The sequence below is a fragment of the Cervus canadensis genome, chromosome 23, assembly GCF_019320065.1.
Source record: "Cervus canadensis isolate Bull #8, Minnesota chromosome 23, ASM1932006v1, whole genome shotgun sequence".
Taxonomy (NCBI): domain Eukaryota; kingdom Metazoa; phylum Chordata; class Mammalia; order Artiodactyla; family Cervidae; genus Cervus; species Cervus canadensis.
Genome location: NC_057408.1, coordinates 17233491 through 17260757, shown reverse-complemented (window position 1 = coordinate 17260757; position 27267 = coordinate 17233491). Strand labels below are relative to the sequence as shown.

Genomic DNA, 27267 nt, shown 5'->3' with positions numbered 1-27267 from the left:
CAAATCCTTAATTTCTTACCTACATGATAACATAAACTTGAAAAATTAAGTATAAAGCTCAGTATTGTATGTAAAAGAGCACCATACTAACAGTCTGACAGCTTTGATTTCATCATCAAAAGAGGATTATATACATTCTCAATCATGGCAAGTCAAGGGATTTAATATATTTCCCTCTCTGTAATTATTCCTAAGAACTCCAGGGAAGGACTGCATCATAATTAATGAAAGCATCCAGCAATTTAAACAAAAAGCTTGCAAGTCTTTAAAAACCACTCTAAATAATAAAATACTCTAGTTAACACCATTCTATGGAGGAACTCACTGTGATCTCATTCAAGAGAATCTTTTTCTAGGGGAACATACATTGTTAAGAAGTTATCCTAAATTGCCCCCAAATTGTCTACAGGACCACTTACTGACACTGGTGATATCATTATGCTATCTGGAAAGAAAGTGTCACCATTTTCCAGAATACTCACCAAGATTATAAAGGAAGCCAAAATAATAACTACAATTCTTATACATTGATGGATGGAATCAGCTACACAAAGAATATTTCAAGAAAGAACACTTTTCCTGATTCCCTCTGAGGATAAAAATGTTACAGATGAGCAAAACTACAGATGAAGGATAGGTCTGCTATTTGAAGCAAGTGATGGAAGAGGAAAGTGGAGAGGAAGAGCTGCTAGGTGACCAGCTCTCTGTCTCTTCATGGTGAATGAAGACATAGCACCTGGGAATGAAGCTGGGCCTGGTCTAGCTCCCTTGGAATCTAGCGTTCTCAGCTTGCTAATGACAAGAGAGTAAAACTTAATCCTTTTGTCATACAGGCCAGAACTTTGGCAATCATGATACTTCTTGTGCGTTTCTGTTCTAAATTGTTTCCCAAGGAATAATATGATGATCTCCAAGAAGGGGCTGTAAGATGGAGTTCAGTCCATCTGAACTGGTGTTCAAATCCTATTTCAGAAGGGTGGAGGTGATGGGAATAAATTACTGACCTTATTTGAAAATAAACAGGCAAGTTCCACTTATTATTGAAGCTGTGATAGGCAGGATGTGCTCGTAATCTTTTTACACTGGCCTGTGATCCACACTGCTGTTCAAATGTTCTTACAAAATCCATACTTATGGTATATTTCTAAAATAAGAACAAACAGGTGGAATTTTCACTTTAAGGAAACTAACCAGAATTGGGATCACATACTGAAAAATGGAAATCAAGATAAAGATCAACACACAGAATCATAGGGTTAAGATCTCATTAGGCCCTTACAGGATCTTCCTCTGAAGATCCCCACACTGAGTGATGCCCAAAGTGGTTCTATGACTTGCTCAAGGTCTTAGGTGGCAAGCCCATCTAGAGACCCAGGTATGCTAAGTCCAGTGGTCTTTAAGTGACAGCTCTCACTCATCTTCTAGGGCACCCCTAACTGTCCAATGGAACCACGAGAGATCACAGATTAAGCGGTATAGTTTTCACTGCCTTTCGAGAAGAAGTACAAAATTTAAAGAAAGGGAAGAAAGGAGGGAAGAAAAGGAAAGCAATTACTCAAAGCATGTGAGTAATTACATCATTTTTATAGATGGGACAGCATGAAGACTGACAAGGGGAATCTAGCAACACCACTAAGAGCAGCAGGTAACACTTACTGAACATGTATCATCTGGACACAGTGTTTACAATTGTGTTATTCAATTTAACCCAGAAAACTACACTACTAGGTTAACTGCTTTCATTATCATCTCCCATAGAGATGACACTTTCTCTTCTGCTCAGGCTCAGAGAGAACTGACTCAGAAACAAAGCAAGGAAACAGAGGAACCAGAAGCCCAGACAGTCAGCAGTGCAAACCTGCAGCTGCATATCCTTTGGCAAGGGCTCTCAGTCCCCCGGCTCTAGGGGGAACACTGCAGGATTTCCCACGTACTTCTCACTGAAGAGAAGCTCCATTCTGGGTCACCAAACCAATCGCCTAAATATGATGTCTGTGATTACATGGGAATTGTAGTACAGTAAACACCATATAGTGTTAAATTCCTTTCAACTGGTTTGGAGCTGCTGCTGCTAAGTCGCCTCACTCCTGTCCGACTCTGTGTGACCCCACAGACGGCAGCCCAACAGGCTCCCATATCCCTGGGATTCTCCAGGCAAGAACACTGGAGTGGATTGCCATTTCCTTTCCCAGTTCATGAAAGTGAAAAGTGAAGGTGAAGTCTCGCAGTTGTGTCCGACTCTTAGCTACACTTACTGAATTCCCTAAGTGTGCTCTAGATGTGAGGAGCTGAGACAAAGAAAAGTTATTACTCATCCCTTTTGGGATAAAACCACACCCCTGCATATAATGGATATTAAAGCAATGCAAAAATACTTCTCTCTTCTCAAAAGCATGTCTCATTAACACTGAAAACTGAAAGCATTTCTTGCAAGAAATGTAACCATGAACATTAAGTATTGGTTTAGAATTCTAAAGTCAATGATTTCATCAGAAAGCTTCATTCCTGAGCTGAAATATCTCCTGAGCCTAACACGATCAATATGATTCTCTAAAGAGGGATGTAAAGGGTCTAGCATTAGCATTAAGACCATTACCTCATTCTGCTTATGGTATCTATTTTTAAAAGCCATACTTTATTTATTTACAAAGATCTATTTTATAAAGTCACAAAACTCAGTGTCACACAACTGGTTGAAAATCATATTACTTAATTATATGGTTCAACATACTGTAACAAGGGTCAAGAGAATAGATAAGTGGTATTTCTGATAGTAAAGTTCTAAATTTGTGAACTTCACCTGTTGTGAAGTTATTAGGCCCAGGCTCACCACACTCAACTTGTACCTCTCTACACTTTAAAGATCAGTAAGCAAAGCGACCAAGCACAATTAGAAAAAGAGGCAAATAGAGCTGCTAGAAATGAAAATAATGATAAATTTGAAACATGTGAAAAGGAATTTAGACACAACTGAAAAAGGAATTCTTGAACTAGAAGAAAAATCCCAAGAAATTACCCAGAATGTAGCACAAAGAGATGAAAAATAAAAAAATAAATTCAGGAAACATGAAAGATAAAGTGAGGATAATTAATTAAGAGTTCTAAAAGCAAATAATAAAGGAATGAGAAAGAAGCACAACTGAGTTAATGAATAAAAATGATACAGAAATGATTTAAAAAACCACCAATCCTCAGATTCAGAAAATCCAACAAATCTTAAATTCAGCCAATAAAAAAAAGTCCACACTAGATAGATCAGAATGAAACAGCACACCAAAGTCACTGGGAAAATTTTAAAAGGGGAAAAAGCCATTATAACTACCAACCAACAACAGCAACAACTACTTTCAAATGACAAAGTTCAAACTGCAGAGAATAATACTTCCAGCAAAACTACGTTTCAAACATAAAAGGTATAAAGTTATTTGCAAACAAATACTAACCGAGGGTTTATCATAAAAAAGTGAAATTTATTATCAACAGAAATTTGTAAGAGATGAATTTCAGGAGGAAGGAAAATGATCCAAGAGAAAAGGTATAACATCCAAGAAGGAACAATAAGCAAAGGAAATGATAAACATGTGGAATAATTTTGAGAGGAGGATGATGGCCATGTTAAAGCAATAAAAGTAATGCCCAATTGGGGGGCATAAAAAAATCAAAATAGAAATAAGACCCTGGTAACTAACATATACTATGGAATGGCATGATTGGCATCTAAGATCCTTGTGCTGTATGGGAGGCTGAAGGACACCAGTAACTTTAAATTCTGTTAAGTAAACACTAAGGTTACTTAATACACAAATAAACGGCGGGCAGAACTTCCAAATCAGTAGAGGGGTAAAAGAGAATAAATGAGAAAAACAAATTCCCGAAAGTGCACAATACAAAGAAGGTGGGAAAGAAAAAAAAAAAAAAGAGAGAGAAAGGAAAAGAAGAAAGAAAAATGGGACAAATAGGAAGAACTAAAAAACCACAAATATATCAATCACTACGATCACTGTCAATTTAATAAATTACCTAATTAATAGACAAAGATTGTCATATTGAATAAAAAAATAAAAGAAACAAAAATCAAAATCCAGAGCAGGAAGAGGAGGAGAGGCACCAAGAGGCTGAGCAGCAGGGAACTGAGCAGGAGATCGGGGTGCAGACTTAGGCCATTTGGCCTAGAGTCTTTTTTTTTTTTTTGGCCTAGAGTCTTTATTCCTCTCCAGTACACTACACAACATCTTTAAAAAACGGAAAATTAACATATGGGTTTCCTTTTGCTATATCAACCATGAAGTCCTTTAAATAAAAAACATGATTTAAAAAAAAAAAAAAAGAAATATCAAGGCCTCCTAATCTTTCAAATTATATAGGACATTTTTATACTACATTAATAATTACAGTATTAGTTATATTATATACTACAATCCAATTACTATTTCTTGTTTTCCTTCAAAGTGATATAGAAGAGTTCTACAAACTTAATTTTTCATTGAAAACAACTGTAAAGAGATTTGCTTTCAACAGTCCTTAAGATCTTTTTTAAAATTTAGATAAAAAACATCCATATCTAGTCATAACTGCTTCTCGACTGAATTCTACCTTACATTCTAAAAAATATTCTTAGTCCCCAAAGTATCAGAGACTATGACCTGAATAAAATAATGCATGTATTTTTAAGGTAAATGCTGGCTCCGCAACTCAGACTGTGATTTTCAATAAACCACAGAACTGTGCAAAAGACTGTGCAAAAAAGACACGATTATCTCAGGTTAACACCTTCAAGAATCAAGACAACAGAGGGAAAGGTAACTGGTGAAATGCATCAGGATGCCCAGGATTAAAAAGCATGGGTAACTTTTCTTCTAATCCTCGTATTATTTCTGGCCAGACAGAATTCACCAAAAAATCATAGCCGGGAACAATATTGCCCTTTTCACTGTAAGATAAGAGAAAAATTTCAGTCAAATACACCAGAAACATCTACTTACAAAAAGCAAAATTCCACTGTGGTATTTTAGTAAAATAAAAGTTCCTCAGCCTAAAATTTACTTCAACTTTTTAAAAACAACTGTATTTGTCAATTATTTTGTTTTTAGGCCCAAACTTCTATTTCACTCCTTGATCTCATTCTCATCTAGAACCTGACACATCCTCTGTGTCCTGACTCCTACAATTATAGCAAACATAGCAGACAGCTGGGGTCAAGGATAATGCAAAACTACGCCGACTTGCCGTGGCACAGTTTTCTCCCCTTAAATGGACTACCATGTTTATACACTATCTTGAAAAAGCAGCAATCTAATACCACAAGAAAAGCAATCTTTGTATTCAACCTTAACACCACTCAGTTCTAAAACACTGTTAATCACACTAATTTACCAATTACTAACAGCTTTGTGACTCAGCTACCTCTGATTACCTTCAGGTCTAACGTTCTATGACCATTTCATGTAAAATCTGGATTACAACTCTTAATACAAAAAAAACCTGATAACATTCATGGTTTCCATATGCACATGCTTTATTTTGTATTGTCAGCAAAAAGGCCAAATTCTGAGTTTCTAATTCACACACTTAGGTGAGAGAGAACACTGAGAGAAAATCATGCTCTCAGGAGCCACAGCACCTGAGTTCAAATCTCGGGTCATTTAACCATGTTTTGGTTTCCTCATCTTTAAAATCATAGGGTCATTATATGGAATAAGGTTTGTAAAGCATTTAGGATGGTGTATGGTTTGTAAAGCATTTAGCACTTACTGGCATATAGTAAGTGCTATGTTAATAGTGTTAAATACACAGTACATAAATTAAAAAGGCGGGTTCCTTAAGTTTCTCTCTACTTAAAAATCTGTAAATATCTTTAGGCAACACCATCTCACTGATCTACCCACTTTGCTGCATTGTTAACATGCTCTATATTAAGGTAATTTTCTTTATATTCGATGAGGGAAAGGAGATGCCTATGTCCCACATACCCAGTTCCACGTATCATATCATATACTTTTAATCCCAATAAGAACTAGCTCTAATAAGGTATAGGAAGAGAGAACAAAATTGAAGATTGTAGAATGCAAATGCACATAATGTGAGCAACAATGAATGACAAGATCACCTCATTTCCAAACTAAATATATAATTAAAGCCTCAAAAGGAAAATTTATCTCTGCAAGATCAACAGTTAGAAAAGCTAATTTACGTCCTCTGGAAAATAACTCCTGAACATCACTGCTATTGCTGGGTATACAGAGCACCCAAAGGCAGATGCTGAGCCAGGGAGGGTCCAGGGCAACAAGACGATGTGGCGTGAAGCAAAGGCAGACGACCTACCAAGGTACAGTCTAGATACTCAAATTTCTGAGCTTTCTACATGAGTTCTGCCACCCTGAAAACTGTGGAAAAGAACAAACATGTGAGGCATGAAACTTGACATTTCAGGACCAAGACTAGGCTTGTCAAATCTAAGGATCAGTTGTTTTGTTACTGTGGCCTCTTTAATTTCACATGATGACTTCTATTAAATTCTTACCCCAAATCCAAATCCAACTAAATCTTGACTATTATTACACAAAAGTGGCAAAACAAAGCTTCATCTGAAATCATCTAGTGGAAACAGAGAGGGTACTTCCCAGTCAATCAGCACATTTATTTCCCAGGTTTCTCTTTTCAAAAAAAAAAAAAAAAAATTTCAAGGCTAAAAATAATTTTCACTCCATGAAGAAAGGGACTTGATTTGCCTTTCTAGTGCTGCAAATTGACTGAGTCTTTCATTTCACAAATATTGGATAGTTGCTGTCTTAAGACACTGTGCCAGGGGTGGGGAGTATGGGCTGTGCAGGATGGGAGCAAGCTGTTAAGATGGAAACTAGTCCTCAACAGAAGTGAGAGCAACACGCAGTCGCCTGCAGAGAACAGGATGAAAGCCAGACTTTAGGATGGAAGGTGGGAGGTCTCTTGAAGGAAGTGGCATCTGCGTTGGGCTTCACACGGGATGACAGATCAACAAAAAGAAAGGGAAAGGCAGAGGACTCTGAGGAAAAACACAGACCCACCAAATGTGTGCCGGGGACCAGCGGAGCAAGGGAAGCCCACAGAGTGCCACACACAAGGACCACTGAGGCTGGAGTGTGCAGGGCCTCCTACGCCGCATCAAGACGCCTAGACTTTCCTCCACACGCAACAAGCAGCCACTAAAGACTTAGGAAGAAGGCAGTGCCTATATATCAGAATTGTGGGTCAATGTGACAGCCTAAGGGCAGAGGGGACGGGAGAGGGTAGAGGCAGGGAGAGGAGGTGGGCAGATCCTGTTATTCTGGATAAAACTATGACAAAGGCCCGGATCAGGCCAGTGGTGATGGTGAAAGGCAGCCGGGTATTTATGAAACAAAGCGAAAAGTATGGAAATCAGGCAAGAGGAGGGAAAACTGAAGATGACTTTAACCACAATTAATATAAAACTTGTTGAATTACACAGAATTCATATTTATAAACAGATTACAACATCAGAATAATGGAAGGAAACCAACTTTTATTTCACATGTAATTGAGGAAAAAGTACACAGAAGGGGAAAATATGGGCTGTGAATTCACAAAGATGTACCCTTTACCTCTGCCCTACTCATTACAGTTTCCTTCTGAGGCGATGACCCACACCCACCTCATAGTGCCATGCTAACAATTCACCCAGGGGAGCGCATATGAACCCGAATCAAACGAGGCAGCAATAATCAGCAGGCGCAAGTTCTAAGTACAGCTGCTTAAACTACCTTGAGATGGCTCCTCCTGCGACCTCTCGAAGAAGGCGGCAGTGATGGGGAACGAACTCCAAGAGTTTATCATACATGAGCTGGAGATCACTCAGACGACTATCAACAATCTGCTCTAGAATCACCTATTAAGTGAATAGCATTTTAAAAAAGCATCTCAAAGAGAGGTATGAATTACACACTACAGGAAAAATAGAGAAAACCTTAAAAGTATGCTTCCTCATGCCCCCTCCTCCCCAGCTAACATGTTTTCTAACAGTAACAGCTATACTCAGAACTAGTTTCAGGATTTGGAAGCACAGCTCTGATCCAGGGGAGACACAGGCTGGGTGACAGAGACTGGCCTGAAGCTGGAAAGCCAAGTACATTTGCCTCCTCCCCTCCCGAGACTGAACAAAATAAAATGACAATTTCCCATAACAATAGCCCCTCCCTGTACTGACCTCGGCCTTTTCTTCTACCATAATTTAGATCGGGGAAGGCGTGAGACAGAGAAAGATGGAAATATATATTTTATTTTACTTTTACTTTATTATTTTATCTTTTGTGTTAAGGTTGAGAGTCAAGAGGTTAATGACAAGCATACGAATTTAAAAAGAAATTAAAATGTGGCCTTGGTTTATTTAATATGCCACTGAAACATCAAATGTTTCTCTCATTTAGCACATTAGGTTCAGTTCAATGAAAAACAAAGGCATAAGTTAGTAACGATTTTCACTTACCGAGACAGAAATAATGTAGGTAATTTGTCTTTTTCATTCTTAGCAAGTTAGGTAAGAAATATAACAGGATAGGAAGAGAGGAAACTGACAGATCATTTATTTTTAGTAACTCTAATAAAAGCTGAAAGGATTACTGAAGTTAATCCTTACATTTCGTTTTTATCAATGGGATTCCATGTCCCCCATTTATAAATGGGAGGCTTTCATCCCAAAGTCATGGTGAACAGGGCTTTGTACTTACTGGACAGAAAAAGGATCCACACTGACAGAGGACTGAAGACAGTCTGCAAACACTAAGGATGGGCTTGTGACTTTTATCAGTTTGAACCAGATGAAGCTGCCGCTTTTGTGTGTCAGAAAACGTTGAGTAGTGGCAACTTCATATGGTACAGTCTACATTCTGGCTGCTCAAAGGCAGAATATGCTTACTTTCCAAAGTTTAACTGCATCCTTGGAGATGAAGGACACTGGATAGTTAAGTTCTGGACTTAGGGTATTACGCTGCTAATTTGCCTATGAAAGTCCTGCATCAGTGACTATTTCCTCCCTCCCACCTTCCTGGCTAAGAGACTCCTCAGTATTCAAGACTTAGGCCACATCTCTGTGAAGACAACCTTCAGCACAGATTTTCCATGGTCAGGGTTTCAGCAGGCTCCCTCACCAGGAATTTACACTGCAGTTTTGGTATCTGCTTACTTGCTCCATTTTACCCACTAGACTGATAGTTAAAAATTCATTTTAAGAATTTAGTGGCAAATAATTTACATACCATAAAACTGACCTAAAAATGTTTTGATACATTCCTTCTCCCTAGGCAAGACCCTCCTCCCACTAAATTAACATGATCCCTGGGCTACAGCATCACTAAAAAACACTACGAAGGTGCCTGACTCCTGCATGCTGGTTGTCACCACCAGGGACCAACCTTTTCTTCCAACTGATGGTACTACAGTAACTGAGAATCTTTACAGAAAGGCCTCTAAACTACCCCTTACACCCAGTAAAGCATCCAAGACAGAGCAGATGCTCTATGAACATCTGCTGAATGAAGGCCTTATTCAACAGTACACAAATCTCATCTATGTATGGTTTCACGAGGACTTGACCAACTGACGCCTCTGCATCCGGTGTCTTGTCAATTGTGGCCTAAGTCTGTAAGCAGTGCCGAATAATATCGACACTGGAAGTCTGAAGACCTTCTAACAGGAGGCCTTCCAGTGACTGTTGTAACATGGCTGTAATACCAGCTATACGCTGCAAGAAAGACAAGTTAAAAAGCTCCAGTTGCAATCATTTCTAAAGATCCAAACACACACATAACACATTTTTTATTCCAACAGAAGATATGTAAAATTAAATATTAACATTTTCTGGAGAGGAACAATGAATCTCTCCTCCTCCTCCTCACATCTCTTTGTAAGTTAATCTTTGTTGTATCAAAGGAGGATTTAGATATCACTTCAGAATGAGGTTCTTTTAAGCTACAGAGTAAATCTGACAAACATCATGATTCTAAAGTCCAGTCAAGAGTTTTGGATAAATTAATTCTGACTAAATCATATAGTGTGTCAAGTTACATGAAATTTAGAATTAATTTTACTCTTATAACTCAGAGAATATGCCTGTGTCTTTACACAAAATCTATAATGTGTGACACTTAGGAGGCAGGGGCCTAAAACACAAAAACTGAAAGAGAAAATTCAAAGCTAGTTTCAAAATCCTGCAGGTCAGCAACTGTCAGAACAATACAGGCATCCCTTGGTGATACTGCAGGTGTCGTTCTAGGCCACCACAATAAATTGACTACTAGCACAATAAAGCCAGTTATGGGGGTTTCTTGGATTCTCAGCAGATATAAAGCATATGTTTATACTGTACTACATACAGTATACTGAGTTGGCAAAAGCATTATGTGTAAAACAAACAAGATATAGACCTTAATTACTTTAATTAAAACATGCTTTATTGCTAAAAAATGCAACCATCATGTGAACCTTCAGTAAGCTATCATCATTTTGCCGGTGGAGGTTTGAAACACTGTGAAAACTACCAGAATGAGATACAGAGATAACAGCACTTGAAGTGAGCAAGTGCTGTTAAAAGGGTACTAGCATGGTGACAGACCTGCTTGATGCAGTGCTGCAATAAACCTTCAATTAAAAAAAAGTGCAATATCTGTGAAACACAATAAATCTAAGGGCAATAAAACAAGGTCCACCTGTACCAGGTAAAATCAAAATTATTTAGCAAATTCCTAAATACTAAAGTGTGAAAAATCTACAACAACAGTTACTGGTCTTATTTTGTCCAAAAGAGGCAAGCCTTTGCTTTGAACAGCATGAAACTGTAACTGATTAAATTCTGTGGCAATTCTCTCCAACATCTGTCCAGTCAAAAGTGGGCTAGTGGAGACAATTAAAAAGAGTTAATTCCTAAAAGTTTTTAATTTCCAAGAATATATCACATGATCAGCAATCCTGATGCTTTCATTGTGCTTTTCCATAGCCCCCTTGTTATAAGGTAGAAGCTATAGCATCCTTTGTGCCATGAGCTTTTACAGCATGTTCTAGGACAGTGGAAAACTAGAAAAGTTAAGCATAAGCCCCTGACACTGCCAGGCCCCGACCACAGGGTCCAGCCGAGAAGCAAGAGCTGGCCCAGGCCAGCGTGGGTGTTTACATCTCCTTCCCCAGCCTCTCTCATTCAGGGCCTTCTTCATTGTTAACTTCCCTTCCCTCTCTCTAGCTCTACCCGGTTATTTACATTGCCCTGGTTTTCCCTCCTCTACAACTCAAAGTTGCTGATCTGAATTTTTAAAAAGTCCTCCAAGGTGATTCTGAGCAAGAAACAGCATAATATCTATTACATTAAAGATGGAATACCACAAAGGAACAGTATTATAGAAAAAGACATTGTGATGCAATATTATATGATGCATTGTGATGTAATATTATATGATAATGTAATATTATATCCATTAAAGTCAGAAAATAAAATCAAAACATGAGACTGCTAAAAATTAAAAGTAGTGCATGCAGAGGTACAGTTAAGAAGTGGAAACAAAAGAAGTAAATGTGGCAGAATGAGAGAGCAACACACTAGTTTTTCCACCTGCAGCAGAACACTGGAAGAGCTGGCCTTAGAAGGCCTACTTGCTCCCGTATCACTAAAATTTGAATATCTTCTTTACAAGGGTGCTGAGAAATTAGTTTTATGCCTGTTAAATTGTAAAATGCTTCACTGATACCAGTTATTCCTGTGTCTTATTCTGAAAAAATTGAGGAATGTTAATTTTGTGGCCATTTGGGTACCTCTAAAATTCTGCTTTATTTCAAATAGTTAACATGACATTATAAGCATAGAAACAGTTTTGGGAGGAAGAAAAAAGTTTCATATGCTGAGAAGCTGAGACGACATGAGGCTTTGAGCTGGCATGTAGCATAAGAAATCTACATTTAAAATTTTTAATGCTATCATTAATAAAGCACAAGAAGAATATGCAATATCTTTGTCTTTTTCTTCAATTAGTTAACTTTACCACACCCTTATTAACAGGACTTTAATCAGCCAAGGAGTGAAAAGACCTGGGCTCCAGCTCTGGCTGAACCCCTCAGGAGCCTGGCTGAATGCTGCTGCCTAAAGAGAAAGGAAGACCCCGCACTCCTCTCTGCAGAGGCACCAAGAGGAGTCTATCACACCGCATCCAGGAAAGCGCCGTTAGCTCCGAGGTGCTACCACAAGCCCGTGTTTAACAGTATGACACTCCAGGATACCTTTTTTCCCCTAATGTCCTCTTATTTAGACATTCGTTCACCTACTGCCCGAATTCCTTCACTGACAGATGACCGAAGACTCTGTAAAAGAATAAAGAAAACGTACTGCAGAAATTGTTTGGTGGCATTACAAAACTTATACATTAAATTCCACATAACTTAATTATCTTTGGGCCAGAATTATGTAGATATTGACAAAAATACATAATATCAAATACAACTGCTGTTGAGGGTACTCATGATTCCAGGGCAAAATGACATTATAAAGCCAAGATCACAGAGGATTAACGACCAAAAGAATAATAATATTGGGTTGGCAAAAAAGTTAGTTAACTTTTTTACCATTAAGATGGCTCTAGTAGTGCTTGGCTGTCTTTAATTTCATTAGAAATAATTTTGTAAGACTGTATTGTGACAGCTGTCATTATCAGTATGCATTAAAAAAAATCAAGACTATTGAATTTTTGTGTAGTCATTTTAATATTAAAGGAGAAAAAAAAGCAACATTTTCTGTGTATTATCCTTTATTATTTCAAGAAAGGTAAGAATACAACTGAAATGCAAAGTAAGATCTGTGCAGTGTATGGAGAAGGCGCTGTGACTGACTGAAGTGTCAAAATGGCTTGCAAAGTTCTGTGCTGGAGACTTCTCACTGGATAGATTTTGCCACGGTTGAAAAGAGCAGTTGAAGTTGATAGCAATCAAACTGAGACCTTAACTGAGAACAATCCCTTCCAATGTTACACCATGCAGGACATGGCCAACATACTCAAAATATCCAAATCGACTGTTGAACACCATTTGCACCAGCTTGGTTATGTGAATTGTTTTGATGTTTGGGTTCCACATAAGTGAAGCGAAAAAAGAACCTTCTTGACCATATTTCCACAGATAATTCTCTACTTAAACGTAACAAAAATGTTTAATTTTTAAAGCAAATTGTGACAGGAGAGAGAAAAGTGGATTGCTGTTGTTGTTCAGTTGCTCAGTTGTCCCCGTGGACTGCAGCACGCCAGGCTTCCCTGTCCTTCACTATCTCCCAGAGTTTGCTCAAACTCATGTCCATTGAGTTGATGATGCCATCCAACCATCTCATCCTCTGTGGGTACTGTGCAATTATGCGGAATGGAAGAGCTCGTGGGGCAAGCAAAATGAAGCACCACAATCATAGGTAAGGCTGCTCTTCATCCACAAGTGATGCTGTGTATACGGTGGGATTGGAAGGGGATTCTCTATAAGTTCCTTCTGGAAAACCAAATGATTAATTCTAGCAAGTACTTGCTCCCAATTAAACAAACTGAAGGCAGCACTAGACGAAAAGCATCTGGAATTAGTCAAGAGAAAACGCATTATCTTGCATCAGAATAACTCAGGACCATGTTTTTTTGATGACCAGGCAAAAACTGTTACAGCTTGGCTGGGAAGTTCTGATTCATCCACCACAGTCACCAGACATTGCAACTTCAGATTTTCACTTATTTTGGTCTTTACAAAATTCTCTTAAGGGGAAAATCTCAATTCCCTGGAAGACCATAAAAGACATCTGCAACAGTTCTTTGCTCAAAAATATAAAAAGTTTTGGGAAGATGGAATTATGAAGCTGCCTGAAAAAAACGGCAGAAGGTAGTGGAACAAAACTGTGAATACACTGTTCAATAAAGTGCTTGGTGAAAATGAAAACTGTGTCTTTTATTTTTACTTAAAAACCAGTGGAACTTGCTGGCCAACCCAATACATATACAGTCACCGTCATAGGTGGTCACAGTACAGAAAGAACCATCTGAATCAGACACTAGGAAAATCTGGCGCAGGGGACGGAACGCGAGTCTGACTTGGAGAGCCCGTGGAGGCCGACGGTGGAGGAGAGCAGTCACTAGAGGACAGAGGGTGGAAAGGTGCAACTGACAGGGCGCACTCAGGGTTGGAGGGTGCACCCGGGTACACGGCAGCCTTCATTTTGGAGAGAAGGAGAAATAAACGGGGGGTGGGGGAGATTTAGAATTTTAGACTAGATTCTATCAGGAACTAAACAATCCTTAAGCACTGATACTTCATGATGCCATGTTGTTCTAAGGATATTACGAATCAAGGAGTAAGGAAAAGAATGGCCAGGAAAAGGCAGGTCATAGGTGGAGAAACATGTCCAGAAGCTAATAAATTAAACAAAATATGAAGAGTCAGGCCAAAGCAAAGGTAAAAGAAACGATGAGAATAAACTAGACCTGGCAACCCACTCCAGTATTCTTGCCTGGAGAATCCCATGGACAGAGGAGCCTGGCGGGCTACAGTCCATGTGGTCGCAAGAGTCAGACACGACTTAGTGACTAAAGCACCACCACCAGACAAATCACAAAAATTTTATAGAAAAGTGAATTAATTCCTCCAATAAACATGAAATGTCTACTAACAGTCAGCCAATGAGGATACAATGATGAATTAGATAGAAACAGTCTTATCCCTCAATGATCTTAGAATCTCAGAGAAGCTTCTTGAGTTGAGATTAAAAAGGCAGGTGAGGTCTTGGTTGATGAGGAGAAGGGTGGTGATAAAGACAGCCGCAGAGTAAGGGACGGTAGGTGGTGCTGGCCGCTGGCAGTGTAGGACAAGAGCCTGAAGGCATGAGGGCAGTCGAGGAAGTTCAAGCACAGGTGGGCAGAGTGGAGAGAGTTCAGAGAGAAGAGTGGAAGGTTAAAAAAGGACGGGGTTCGGGAAATGTCATGGCTATAGGTTGGGAGAAGGAAGAGGAGTCCTGAAAAGGAGGCAGGAAGGCCACGCAGAGGCTAGTGTGGAATCCAGCAGCAGACCAAAAACTTCTTTCTCTTCCATTCCAACAAAAGGCACTTTAATAAGCTTTGTGAAATTCAAGCAAGACACGAACTTTCAAACAATCTGCTAGTTCAAGGCACAGCTCACAACTTAACCTCTTTTATGAATTTTTTTTGCCTACCCTCCTTGGGACTTCTCAGCCCTGACATTCTCATTGTCCTGCATTTCCTACAGCTTTATCCAAGCAGAACCTCCTTACTACATTATCTAGTGAGAACCCTGCATGTGCCAGGTACTGTCTCGAGGCAAGGAGCATAAGGCCACGTGGTCTGGCATGGTCCAGTGCTGACACACACAGGAAGTGACGGTGCGGTGCTTCACAACGAAGGGAGGATGGAGGGCGAGGTGCCTAGCACAGCCTAGAGGGTGAGGGGAGGACGGGGCTGCAGTTTTCTGTTGGAGGTGATACCAAAACTCCCTCTCCACTGTTCACCCGGATGAAGTCCCTGTTCTTATGGCTTAGGGGCAGACAGTTCCATTCCCAAGGGAGAGATTTTCTCAGAGAAACTAGGTATTACACAACATTTATATTACCCTTCAGTTACATCGGGGGTTAAATGGCTGGTATAAACTGGTCCACGAATCTAACTACCTATAAAATATTGTCTGGGAAAATACTTGTAAAATGACAAATTTTAAAATACAAGTAAGCCAGTTCTAAGCTGGAGACCACTTATACATGGGTGAGGTGGTATTAACAAATTTAAGTTTTGAAATACCCTTCTCCTCTTCCCTGACATTTCAAAGTGTCTACTCTACTCTTGAGAATTTGCCGTCTTCAAACCAAATATGTTTCTTAGGTTGTAATATCACATGCAAATCATTTACATTTTGCAAGTAATACACTATAATCATGGAACATTAAAAAACACCAACCACAACAACCACAACAGTCTAGCAGATTAATAAAAAAGAATTCTTGGAGAAGGCAAACAAGTGTAATATGCTTTATGGTAGACTGTTGACTGTCACTTGGGGACGTACCAGAACCTCTTCTCCTAACTGTCCCAAAGGCGCAGAAAGCTGATTGAGGGCCTTGTCCATACTGACCTAAAGGCAAAAGCATGCTGGCACAGACACATCAGGGCCAGGGTTAACAGTGAAGCCTGTGCTTAATGATCAAAGCAGTATGAGACTTAGGTTATTCTTTCTGTACAGTTTTATGCTGCTAGTAACTACGTAACAAAAATGTTATTTGGCCATAAATATTGCTCCTTGAATGTGAAAAACCTGTTGATATATAAGCACTATAAAAATAAGGAAAGTCATAATAAATAAAAAATTCCTATGCACAATTTGCCTTTGGGATGAAATTTTAAATGACTTAGAAAAAACTAACAGAAAAATAGCTATCTCTGTTGTTTATGATATTCAACCAGCTGATATGAAAGTCTGATGAACTATATCTCTCCTAAGCATTATTACAACCCTTCAGAAAAATCCAAATTAAATAGGATGGAAATAAAATTTTCAGGGTCTCTAATCCTACTGGAACATTTATCTTAGTGGTGTATTTCCCAAAAGCAAATATAGCTCATTATTCTCAATGCTTCTTGAAATTCCCACAGAGATGGCTATTTTCCATTACTCTTTCGACAAACAGACTTAAAAACAAAATATGATCACAAGTATGAAAACTCAAGTGTTTCTAAACAACTTTTCCAAGTAATTGAAATGCTTCTTATAAACAATTCCTACATTTTTATAAAATGTATAAAAATAGGCTTCTTAATGATCAATATTGGTCAATGTTTTCTCAACCTATCTCTGGCTAGCACATGTACCTGAAAGTCAATGAAACATTTCCTTAAGAAGAGTTGATATCTGCTCTCGGAAATTAGTCTAAACTGGTGAGATTTCATGGGAATCAATTAGCAACTAACAAAAACAAACACTCTTGGTATTGCTATCCTTTACTTTTCACCACTTCTTAATAAGTCATTCAAAACATAATCAAACTAAACTAAACACAAAACATGTGTATCAAGAAAGTTTAGTTCCTTTATTAATCAAGATTAGCAATCCCTTCAAGTTTCTGGGGAAAAAAATAACTAAAAGGTTTCTAAAAAGACTCAGAGCTGTTAAGAATAAACATGAGTGAGAAAAAAAGTGTGCAGAACATGTGTAAATACACTGACAGGTAGGAACTGTGGATTTCAAGTTTACCAGGTTTGTTGACAGGTTGACAAAGTCTGCGTAGTCCTTGTTGATGAGCTCAACCATGGCTGTTTTAAGCTTATAGTAGAGCTCCAGGTCATCTCTAAGTGCTTCCAGCTGGACTCGCTTTGGACAGTCAGATACAAAGTGATCGACATCAAAGTCTTCCTGAAAATAAAACCAGAAAAAAAGAATTATTGCAACAATATCACATTTTACATATACAAATAAAAGGAGAGAGAACAACAGAGAAACACCATTCTATTCATTTGAAAGGTTAACTGCTGTCAGGATAAAGCACTTTAAAACACACAGGACAGAAAGGTGCTTGCACACTGTCAAGGTGAAAGAGGGAGGCCCCTGACCAAGAGCATTCTCTCCTGCTGCCTAAGTCCCAAAAGGGATTTCATTTGTTTTTAACTACACACATTCAATAGGCTCTTCTCAGAACAGAAGTAGTTCCTTTTCCCTTAAGTTTTAAAAGTAACAAATATTCACTGTGACAATTTCAACCTATAAATAAAGCCATCCCTCAGCATCCATGGGGGCCTGTTTTCAGGACCCCCAAAGACACCAAAATCTAGGTATGTCCTAGTCTCTAAAATAAAATGGCACAGTATTTACATACACTTTAAATCATCTCTAGATTACATAATACCTAATAAAATGTAAATGTTATATAGATCATTGAAAATACTATGTAAAGAGTTGTCAACTATTTGTCACAGAAAATTCAAATTTTGTCTTTTGAAACTTTCTGGAATTTTTTTCCCAAATATTTTCAATGTGAGGATGGATGAGGTAACATCCATCACACAGTTACAAATTTCCTTTTCTTGCTATGATAAATTTTAAGATTTACTCTCTTAAACTTTCAAATATACAGTACAGTATTATTAACTATAGTCACCATGCTATACATCACATCCCCATGACTTATTTAACTGATTAACTAGAAGTCTGCACCATTTGACCCCTTCGCCCATTTTGTCCATTCCCCACCCCCTGCTCTGGCATCCACCAATCTGTTCTCAGTACCTCTGAGTTAATGTTTGTTTTGTTTTATAGATTTCACATAAAAGTGAGATCGTGATCATCTTTCTCTAACTTACGTCATGTAGCATTAATGCCCTCAAGGTCCATCCACGTTGCCACCAATGGCAAGATTTCTTTCTTTTTTGAAAATATTTTTATTTATTATTCTTGGTTGTGCTGCATCTTCAGTGCTGCATGCGGGCTTTCTCTAGCTGTGGGGCTACTCTGTGTTGCGGTTTGCAGACTTCTCACTGTGCTGGTTTCTCTTGCTGTGGGCAATGGACTCTAGAGCACAGGCACAGCAGCTGTGGCCGAGGCTTAGCTGCTCTGTGGCATGTTGAATCTGCCCGGACCAGGGATCAAACCTGTGTCCTCTGAATTGGCAAGCAGATTCTTAGCCACTGTACTGTTGTAGAAATCAGTACTCGAGAAACCAAGCACCACACTCGGAGAGTTGGAGAACTCACGTTTACTACGCCAGCGGGCCCAGAGCAGTTAACACTCTAAGCTCTGAGCCCCAAAGAGAGGGGTTACAGAGTGTTCATAGACAGACTATAGTGGGCAACACTAGCTGCTAATAGGCTGGTTTACACGAAGCAGTTTCGTGTGCACGGGAACAGCAGTCAAGATGGGGAGGGGAATGCCTAACCTTTACATGGAGAGGCATGATTAAGCAGGTTTACAGGGGCTGGGGAATTGCAAAGAGCAGGACAAGGGTGATGAGATAAGCTCCAGTTCCTCGTATCTTAAATCCCCACTTTCTGAGACTACGTGACCTACCCGATCCAGACTTTGCAAGGAGCAAGCTGAGTTACACAGGCAGAACGAGCAGGAGGTTATGTCAAATTTTAACTTTTCCTTTTCAGTACCACCAGGGGAGTCCAGATTTAGTTCCTTTTCATGGCTGAATAATACTCCTGTGTGTGTGTGTGTGTGGTGTGTGTATATCATGGTTTCTTTATCTATTCATCTATCAATGGATACTAAGCCTGCTTCCATGTCTTGACTATTGCAAATAATACTGCAGTGAACACTGGGGACCTACAGGTGTAAGCCTCACTGGCCACCAAAGCCAGGTGACCTAGAGTTGTCTCTGGGCAGCAACTGCAAACATTGGGGCACCAGACAAGTACCCAAGTTCCTTTTTAGGAGATATTGTCCGCTGGAATGAGGCAGAGAGGGCAAAGATGGCTCCTGCCAGCCTCCAAGCCCCCAGAGAATGAATGTTAAATGAGAGGCCGGCCCCTCAGGCTGATGCTTTAAGACAAACAAGCCTCTTTCACAGAAAGTCAGGGCCCTTTTCAGCCTCTGTCCCTGTGCCAGGCCCCAGGAGGGTGACCAAGTTCATGCTGCCCTTCAAAAGCTGTTTCTCACATCATGAGCCTGGTGGGTCTTGCAGATGCCAGTTCCACTGACTTTCAAAGGTAGATGTTTGGGGGCTCATCTCCCAGGTGCAAGTCTTTAAAGGAGGGGTGCCAAGTTTAGGGTTCAGACCCTTCACTTCTCAGGGAGCAGCTGGGGATGGTAGCTTCCTTCCAACTGTGGGTCACCATGCTGGGAGTGGGCTGGATGGTGAGACCATGTCTCAGCCTCTCCTATCCACCTTGATGTGGGTTGTTGGCCAGATGTGCAGGAGCTGCTCAGAGGAGGAAACTATTCCACGAGTACCTACTGATTTCATGTGTCCATGGGAGGAGGTAAGTGTTGCAGGATCCTCCTTGAATGAAACCCTTGACCTTTTTCTATGTTCACACACACATGCACAAACACATACACATACACAGAATCTTAATAAACCTTTTCTAAGCTATTTTCCTCCTTTTACATATAGCTTCAATGTCTTTTCATAATACATATTAATCGGTATTGACATTTTATATGGATGTTGAGTATTCAACTGAACAGATGTTCAAAATCTTTCAAAACCAATTTCCAAGCATTGTTCACAGAATCATTATGCCCTGTTTCCCTTTATAACATTCTGATGCCCCTGGTAGGCACACAGGCATACAGACAGCAAATTACTGTCTACTTATGACTTCAGTACTAACTGAGCTATTTAGTTATCAAGTATCAGGTACAATGATTCCCAAACTTGTTAAGGCCACTTATACTTGTCACCAAAATTACATAATTTTATTAAACATTGTATAAACCAACAAAATATAAGTACACAGTGATAACTGTTTTCATGAAAACTAAGGCAGATGCTTTGCAAAGACCTGATACTGAGAAACCGATAAGACAGATTTTGCTGAATTATATTAAATGTATGAGATGACCATGAACCAGGTAGTGCTGTGGGAAGGAGGATCATACAAATCTTGAAGGATTCTATACCAGATTCTCTGCAAATGCCTTGGGGTTCTCATTCAACTGCAAGTACAACAACAACAACAAAATCGAATTCACAGACAGATTTTCAGAGAAAAGAGTTTAGAGCCACATCAATGTGGAACAAATGTACACATATGTTAAGGACAACATGCACCATTCCATAAGAGTATTATAAAAACTGACTTTCTTAATTAATCATCCAAACACCTGCTATAATAGTGTCAGATAAGAGATTTCTTACCAAACTATAATTTCACAGCCACCTAGTGAAAAACCATGTTTCTTTTACTTCTTGAGACTACCTAAGATAACACCTCAGACTCACAGTTACACAACAATCACAGAAAGAATGTGGGGGCAGGACTCAGCCTGACATCTTGGCCTTGGTACTGACCAGGCATATGACTACGCAGAGCACTCGCCTTGTTACTTTGAAAGTATGAACTTCAAGCGGATGAAGTTCAGAGCTGAACTTCATGATGGCATTCTAAATCATATAACTTGAGCTCTAACAAATGCTATTAGGCAATATTAGTGCTCAGTTTGCCATTTATATATTTGTTCTTGGATAAACAAATGTTGCCCCACACAAGAGAAGATGACTGAGAACACCTGTGAATATCAGAGCTTTTGCTCTGACAGCAAACGACTTCAGACTCACAGTGGCATGTAATAACTGCCACATTTCATTTTCCAGAGAGTTTCACTTTACACTGTAGATTTACTAAACATCCAGCAATTGATATTATTATCTAGAAAATATCCACATGGAAGAGAATGAATTTAGATACCAACCTCACACTATACACAGAAATTTAACTCAAGATAGATTAAAAGACAAATAGAAGAGCTAAAACAAACAAACTCTAAGAAGAAAACAGGTGAAAATCTGTGTGCCCTTGAATTAGGCAGTCATTGACACAAAAAGCATCAAGATAACAGATAGACTGAACTCAATCAAAATTAAAACTTGTGTGTTAAAACACATTATTTACAAAGTGAGAAGACAAGCCAGTGAATGGGAGAAAATATTTGCAAATCATGTATCTGACAAGGGTCTAACATCCAGAGTATAAAAACTCTTACAACTCAACAGTTAAAAGACAAACAAACCAAGTAAAAAATTAGCAAAGGATCTGAATAGACATTTCTCCAAAGAAGATATACAAATAGCCAATCAGCATATAAGAAAGTAAAAACAACTCAAGAGTTTGGCTAGAATGTGGAAGAGAATGATATGAAAATGACTAGAGGCAGGAGGGTCAAGAGGAAGAGACCAAAGCAGGAGCGTGTTTGAAAGCCACTGGGGATGAGGTCAGAGGAGAGAGGAATCAGAAGGTGGGAAGAGTACCAGGGGGTCTGGGCTCCAAGCACAGGGAGGAGTGGGGTAGGAAGGACCAACCTCAGGAAGGAAAACCCCTTTTCCAAACAGGCGAGATGGAGAAAGGGGATGGGTACATATACAAGAATGGAGCTGTCATCAGTCAAGATGAAGACGTTCCCATCTGATGGCACTATTTTTTCTATAAAATAGAAGTCATATGCTGAGATAGAAGGACAGATTTCAACAGCACACCTAGGTGAATTGGTCTAAGTTATCTTTGTTAGCAGCTTCTTCTCTCCCATACTACTAGTATCTCATGTCCTATTTCATGTATTAGTTGACCATCAACCCTCGCTAAGGACTTTTGTATTTTTTAAGCTGACAAAACTAATGATATGATGTCATCACCACCTCTACTACCAAGTGACAGAGGTCCCCAAGTGATGATACCTCTCCTGCCATCTGCCACTCTTGTCTTCTGATCATCTACATCCTTCACAAATCTGTCCTCTGCTCTGTATTTCTCATTAGATCTTACAAGGACCACTGAAGCATTTTTTCTCTATGTTCAGAAAGGTAGTTGGTTGTTTCTTAAGCATTTATTAAATAACTTCCTAAAAGTATGAAATACCACTACGACATTGAGTTAGGACTGAAATACACGTCCAAGAATGGCCCAAATCAAAATATTAGCTCATCAGTTCAAATGCAACATAATTTCCCCTTGAAACAGAACCCCATATTAACTTGAAGTAACCAGTGGCACAGCATACTCTAACACGGGTTCAATGCAACAGACATGACTACATCATTTCCTGCTTTCCACCTGACTGTAACTCATCAAGCGCAAACCCCTCAGTGCAGTACACGAGAACAACTTGCAGTCACACCCAGCTGTCTTTCTACTTTTCTAGTCTCAATTCTGGTCATCCTCCCAGCCTCTCTGGACTAAGTCCAGTTTCTCAGCACACACTGTGGTCTTTCTGTAACCATACTCAAAAGCCTAAATCTTATCTACCTTGTACTATCCAGTCTAGACTGCTGGTGGACACAAAGCAGGTGATCAGTGAAGTGAAGTGATAGACACTCAAGTCATGTCCAACTCTCTGCAACCCCATGGACTGTAGCCCATCAGGCTTCTCAGTCCATGGGATTCTGCAAGCAAGAATACTGGAGTGGGTTGCCATTTCCTCCTCCAAGGTGATCAATGAGTGCCTGTTTATTAAATGAATGATTGCCACCATTGTCCTAATAGGGCCTCATCATGTGTGTGACACAGTTTCCTTTGACTGGAAACAAATTTGCCAATGACTGGATTTTTTGAGTAACCCTCACTCTCCTAATGCAAATCAGACATTCTCTAACTTTCTCACAGGCACAAATTACAATATGCATCGAATCAGACAGACTTAAGAAATATAACCCCAAAGGTAAACTCTCTACCTATCATTTCTGCCATGTGACCAAAACTTTTAAAATGTCTCTCTGAAGGAAACATAAATTGCAAGTAACCTTTATCTCCAAGTCTCAGAAAAGCAACATTTAACACAGGGTGGCTGTCCTATGTATTTTGCTTTTACATGTGAAGTCATCACATTTATTAGCACTACAAATTACAGAGCACATTCAGAGGCTTAGGAGGCATGAAAGAATATGAAACTGCTGCCATTTCAGCCACCTCCCCAGTTTGCTCTCCCCTTCATCAAGTTCTACTTTAGAACTTATTCTGAGGTTTCTACTTTCTGAAGCCTCTCTTCCCAAAGGCTTTCTATCAGTTCAGAGCAAGAAATATGGTGGGGCTAGCAAGTCAGAAAGAATGCTGGTGTTGAGCCTGAAGGAAGCCTTGAAGAAGGCAAAGTTGGTCAAGCTAAGCTCTCTGTATTCTGAGATTCTCGAACAGAACAAAGCCCCTCATCTCTGCTTGTGCCTTGGCTGCCTTCAGCACACCTCGCCTCATCACGCTTTCTTTCTACCCTTGCTCCAGGACAGGTCTCAGCCAGTGGATGGAACAAAGCGTTTCTGGATCGGCAAGCTCATGTGGTACTCCCTTTCAAATGACGCCCTTCATCACAGAGGTTTAGCAGAAACATCACTGTACAAGGACAAGAGTGCATTATTCCTGGGTCTAGATGGCCTGCATGATAAAAATGACACGGCCACACTGGAGATGATCCAGATGTAAATGCTTTTTTCTTAAACTGCATCACTTAACTTTTTTGCTACAGCTGACATACACTGCTGTGCCAGTCCCGGGCGTGCTGCAGAGCAGCTCGTCTGTGTGCACACGTGGACCCACTCTGCCCTGGGCTCCTCTCCCACGTGGGTCACTGAAGTGCTGAGCAGAGCTCCCTGTGCTGCACAGTGAACCTCTGCTGATCTGTTTTACATATGGTAGTGTGTCTATGTTAATCCCAGTCTCCTAACTTATCACCTCTCCCCATGCTTCCCCTTCAGTAACCATACAGGTCCGGCTAGTCAAGGCTATGGTTTCTCCAGTAGTCATGTACAGATGTGAGAGTTGGACCATAAGTAAAGCTGAGCACCGAAGAATTGATGCCTTTGAACTGTGGTGTTGGAGAAGACTCTAGAGAGTCCCTTGAACTGCAAGGAGATCCAACCAGTCCATCCTAAAGGAGACTGGTCCTGAATATTCACTGGAAGGACTGATGCTGAAACTGAAACTCCAATACTCTGATCACCTGATGCAAAGAACTAACTCATTGGAAAACGCCCTGATGCTGGGAAAGATTGGAGGCGGGTGGAGAAGGGGAAGACAAAGGATGAGATGGTTGGATGGCATCACCAACTCAATGGACATGAGTTTGAGTAAATTCTGGGAGTTGGCGATGGGACAGGGAGGCCTGGCGTGCTGCAGTCCATGGGGTTGCAAAGAGTCAGACATGGCTAAGCAACTGAACCATACATTTAATTTTGAGATCTGTGAGTCTGTTTTGTAAATAAGTTCATCTGTTATGACTTTCCAGGCTTCCCAAGTGGCTCTGTAGTAAACAACCTACCCGCCAATGCAAAGAAACATGGTAGATGTGAGTTTCACCCATGGGTTAAGAATATCCCTTGGATAAGGAAACGGCAAACTACTCCAGGATTCTTTCCTGGAGAAGCCCATGGCCAGAGGAGCCTGGCAGGCTACAGTCCATGAGTTTCAAAGAGTTGCTTCAGACTGAGCATACACGCTTGCACGTATCATTTTTATTAGAGTCCACATGTAAATGATATATTTGTCTTTCTCTGTCTGACTTACTTCACTTAGTGTGATAATCTCCAGGTCCATTCATGTAGCTGCAAATGGCATTATTTTGCTCTTTTTTATGAACAATATGGAAGTTCCTTTAAAAACTAAATATAAGGAGGGATGTAGGAGGGGGGATCAGGATGGGGAATACATGTAAATCCATGGCTGATTCATGTCAATGTATGGCAAAAACCACTACAATACTGTAAAGTAATTAGCCTCCAACTAATAAAAATAAATGGAAAACAACAACAACAACAAAAAACGAAATATAGAACTACCATATCATTCAGTAATCCCACTCCTGGGCATGTATCTGAAGAAAATCATCATTTGAAAAGATACACACACCCTAGTATTCACGGCAGCACTATTTGCAATGGCCAAGACATGGAAACAATCTAAAAGTTCACAGGAATGGATAAAGAAGATGTGGTGTTGTTCAGTCCCCAAGTCACATCTGACTCTTTGCGACCCCATGGACTGCAGCACACCCGGCTTCCCTGGCCCTCACCATCTCCCCAAGTTTGCCCAAGCTCAAGTCCATGTAGTACACACTACTCAGCTATAAAAAAGAACAGATGTAAATATTGTTTAAAACCAGAGACTGGTGAACTGAATGCAAGCATCAAAAGGATAAACTAATGAAGCTAAAGAGCAAAAAACATACTAAGACTTGAAGTCATCAAAAAAACAAAGAAACAAACAAAAAAAGTAAGACTTAAATACAGTTGCTCAAAAATTTAAGTGTCTACTAAGTCAAAACATTTAACTTTTTAACACTGAAAGCAGCCACTAAGTGGTATTAAAAACCCCAAACCTTATAAATAAAGCATAACTGTATATCTTTATGGTGTATGTACAGTTCCAGAGCATCACCCCCAAAGGAATATGCAAAGTTGCTCCCAGCTCTGATTCAAATCTTGGACACTTTCAAGGCTGTGCCGGATAAACCTTTAATATCCATCATATTTCAACTCTTCACGTATGCTGACGGCCTACATTTACCTTCAGACCAACCTCAAGTTCACCTTACAAAAAGTAGACTAACTTTAGAGAAGCAAAATGGTTTGCTTTGTTGTACTGCAACAAAATCAGTAATAAGATTCTAATCTTTTAAATATCCCATTCAGAAACTTCAGACGAACGTTAAGGAAAAACTTTCGATTGAGCGCCTTTTCCACCCACCTAATCCCTAGGTAGAGACGTGGGTCCAGAGATTTGGTCAATACATTCATACTGAGCTTCTAGGTTTAAGGCGGCGATCGACAAACTTCTGTCTACCCAGGATCTGGCAATTCCGACTGCACTGCATGGGAACGGGCTCGGGTAATAACCGGAGCTTTTACACCTAGCTCAAAACCACTTGCCCACAACTTGAGGCCTTTTCCTCACTATGCACCATTTCACAGAATTGCCTTCTCACAGCAGGCTTCCCTAGCCCCACCTGAGGCCAAAAGACTCACTGCGAAGGCAGCGAGGTCCCGCCGGGGGTTGATCCCGGGCGTGCGCGCCCAGCAGCTGGAGGAGGCCTCGGAGGGAAAGGAAGACAGGCCACCCGCCTCGGCTCGGGGAGCGCAGCCCCCCGGGCGCACCTTCATGAACTCGTCCTTGTCAAAGCACAGCGTGTCCGGCCCCTTGGGCAGGTTCATCCTACTTTTCTCCATCCCGCCGGACGCCGCCTCTCAGCGCCAACCGCGGGCGAGGGGAAGAGGGAAGACCCTGTGCATACCGACCTGGCAGCCGCAGAGAGAGCCAATTGCCCTGGCAGAGAGCGCCACTTCGGCCAACATGGCAGCGGCCGCACCGCGGCCAATCAGCGAGGGCTCCGTGGGCCGGGCTCCGCGGGCCGGCCTCCGCCGCACGGCCTCCGCCCGCCGCAGCCAAGAGGGGCGTGGGGATCGCCGCTGCCACCACGCTGTAGGTCATGCTGCCTCCGTGCGGTGGAGGGCGGCACTGCAGCTCAGGCAAGCTGGGTTGAGCAGTCTGGCTCCCAGTGAGGTAGGTCTGAGAATGTGAGCACTGGCTGGAGGAGTCTGGGGTTTCCTCTCCAGCCACCGTTTCCACTGGGAAAAATCTACCT

The 27267-nt window shown here is 40.4% G+C and overlaps 1 protein-coding gene across 3 annotated transcripts in view; it reads right to left on the bottom strand.

Moving 5' to 3' along the window:
- LOC122425483 (conserved oligomeric Golgi complex subunit 2-like) overlaps positions 1–27006 on the bottom strand; it is a 37795-nt gene extending 10789 nt beyond the window's left edge. Inside the window, exons 1-4 of one of the 3 annotated variants that reach the window (XM_043443907.1) lie at positions 26651–27006; positions 17245–17403; positions 16063–16128; positions 12340–14202 (exon numbers count right to left, since the gene is read on the bottom strand). In XM_043443907.1, the coding sequence (XP_043299842.1) occupies positions 14038–14202; positions 16063–16128; positions 17245–17403; positions 26651–26851 (591 nt within the window). In that variant the 5' untranslated portion in view covers positions 26852–27006 and the 3' untranslated portion in view covers positions 12340–14037. Of the gene's footprint in view, positions 1–7757; positions 7883–12339; positions 14203–16062; positions 16129–17244; positions 17404–26650 lie in introns of those variants that run through there. The other 2 variants (XM_043443908.1, XM_043443906.1) reach the window with 2 other exon arrangements.
- Positions 27007–27267: the final 261 nt, after the last annotated feature.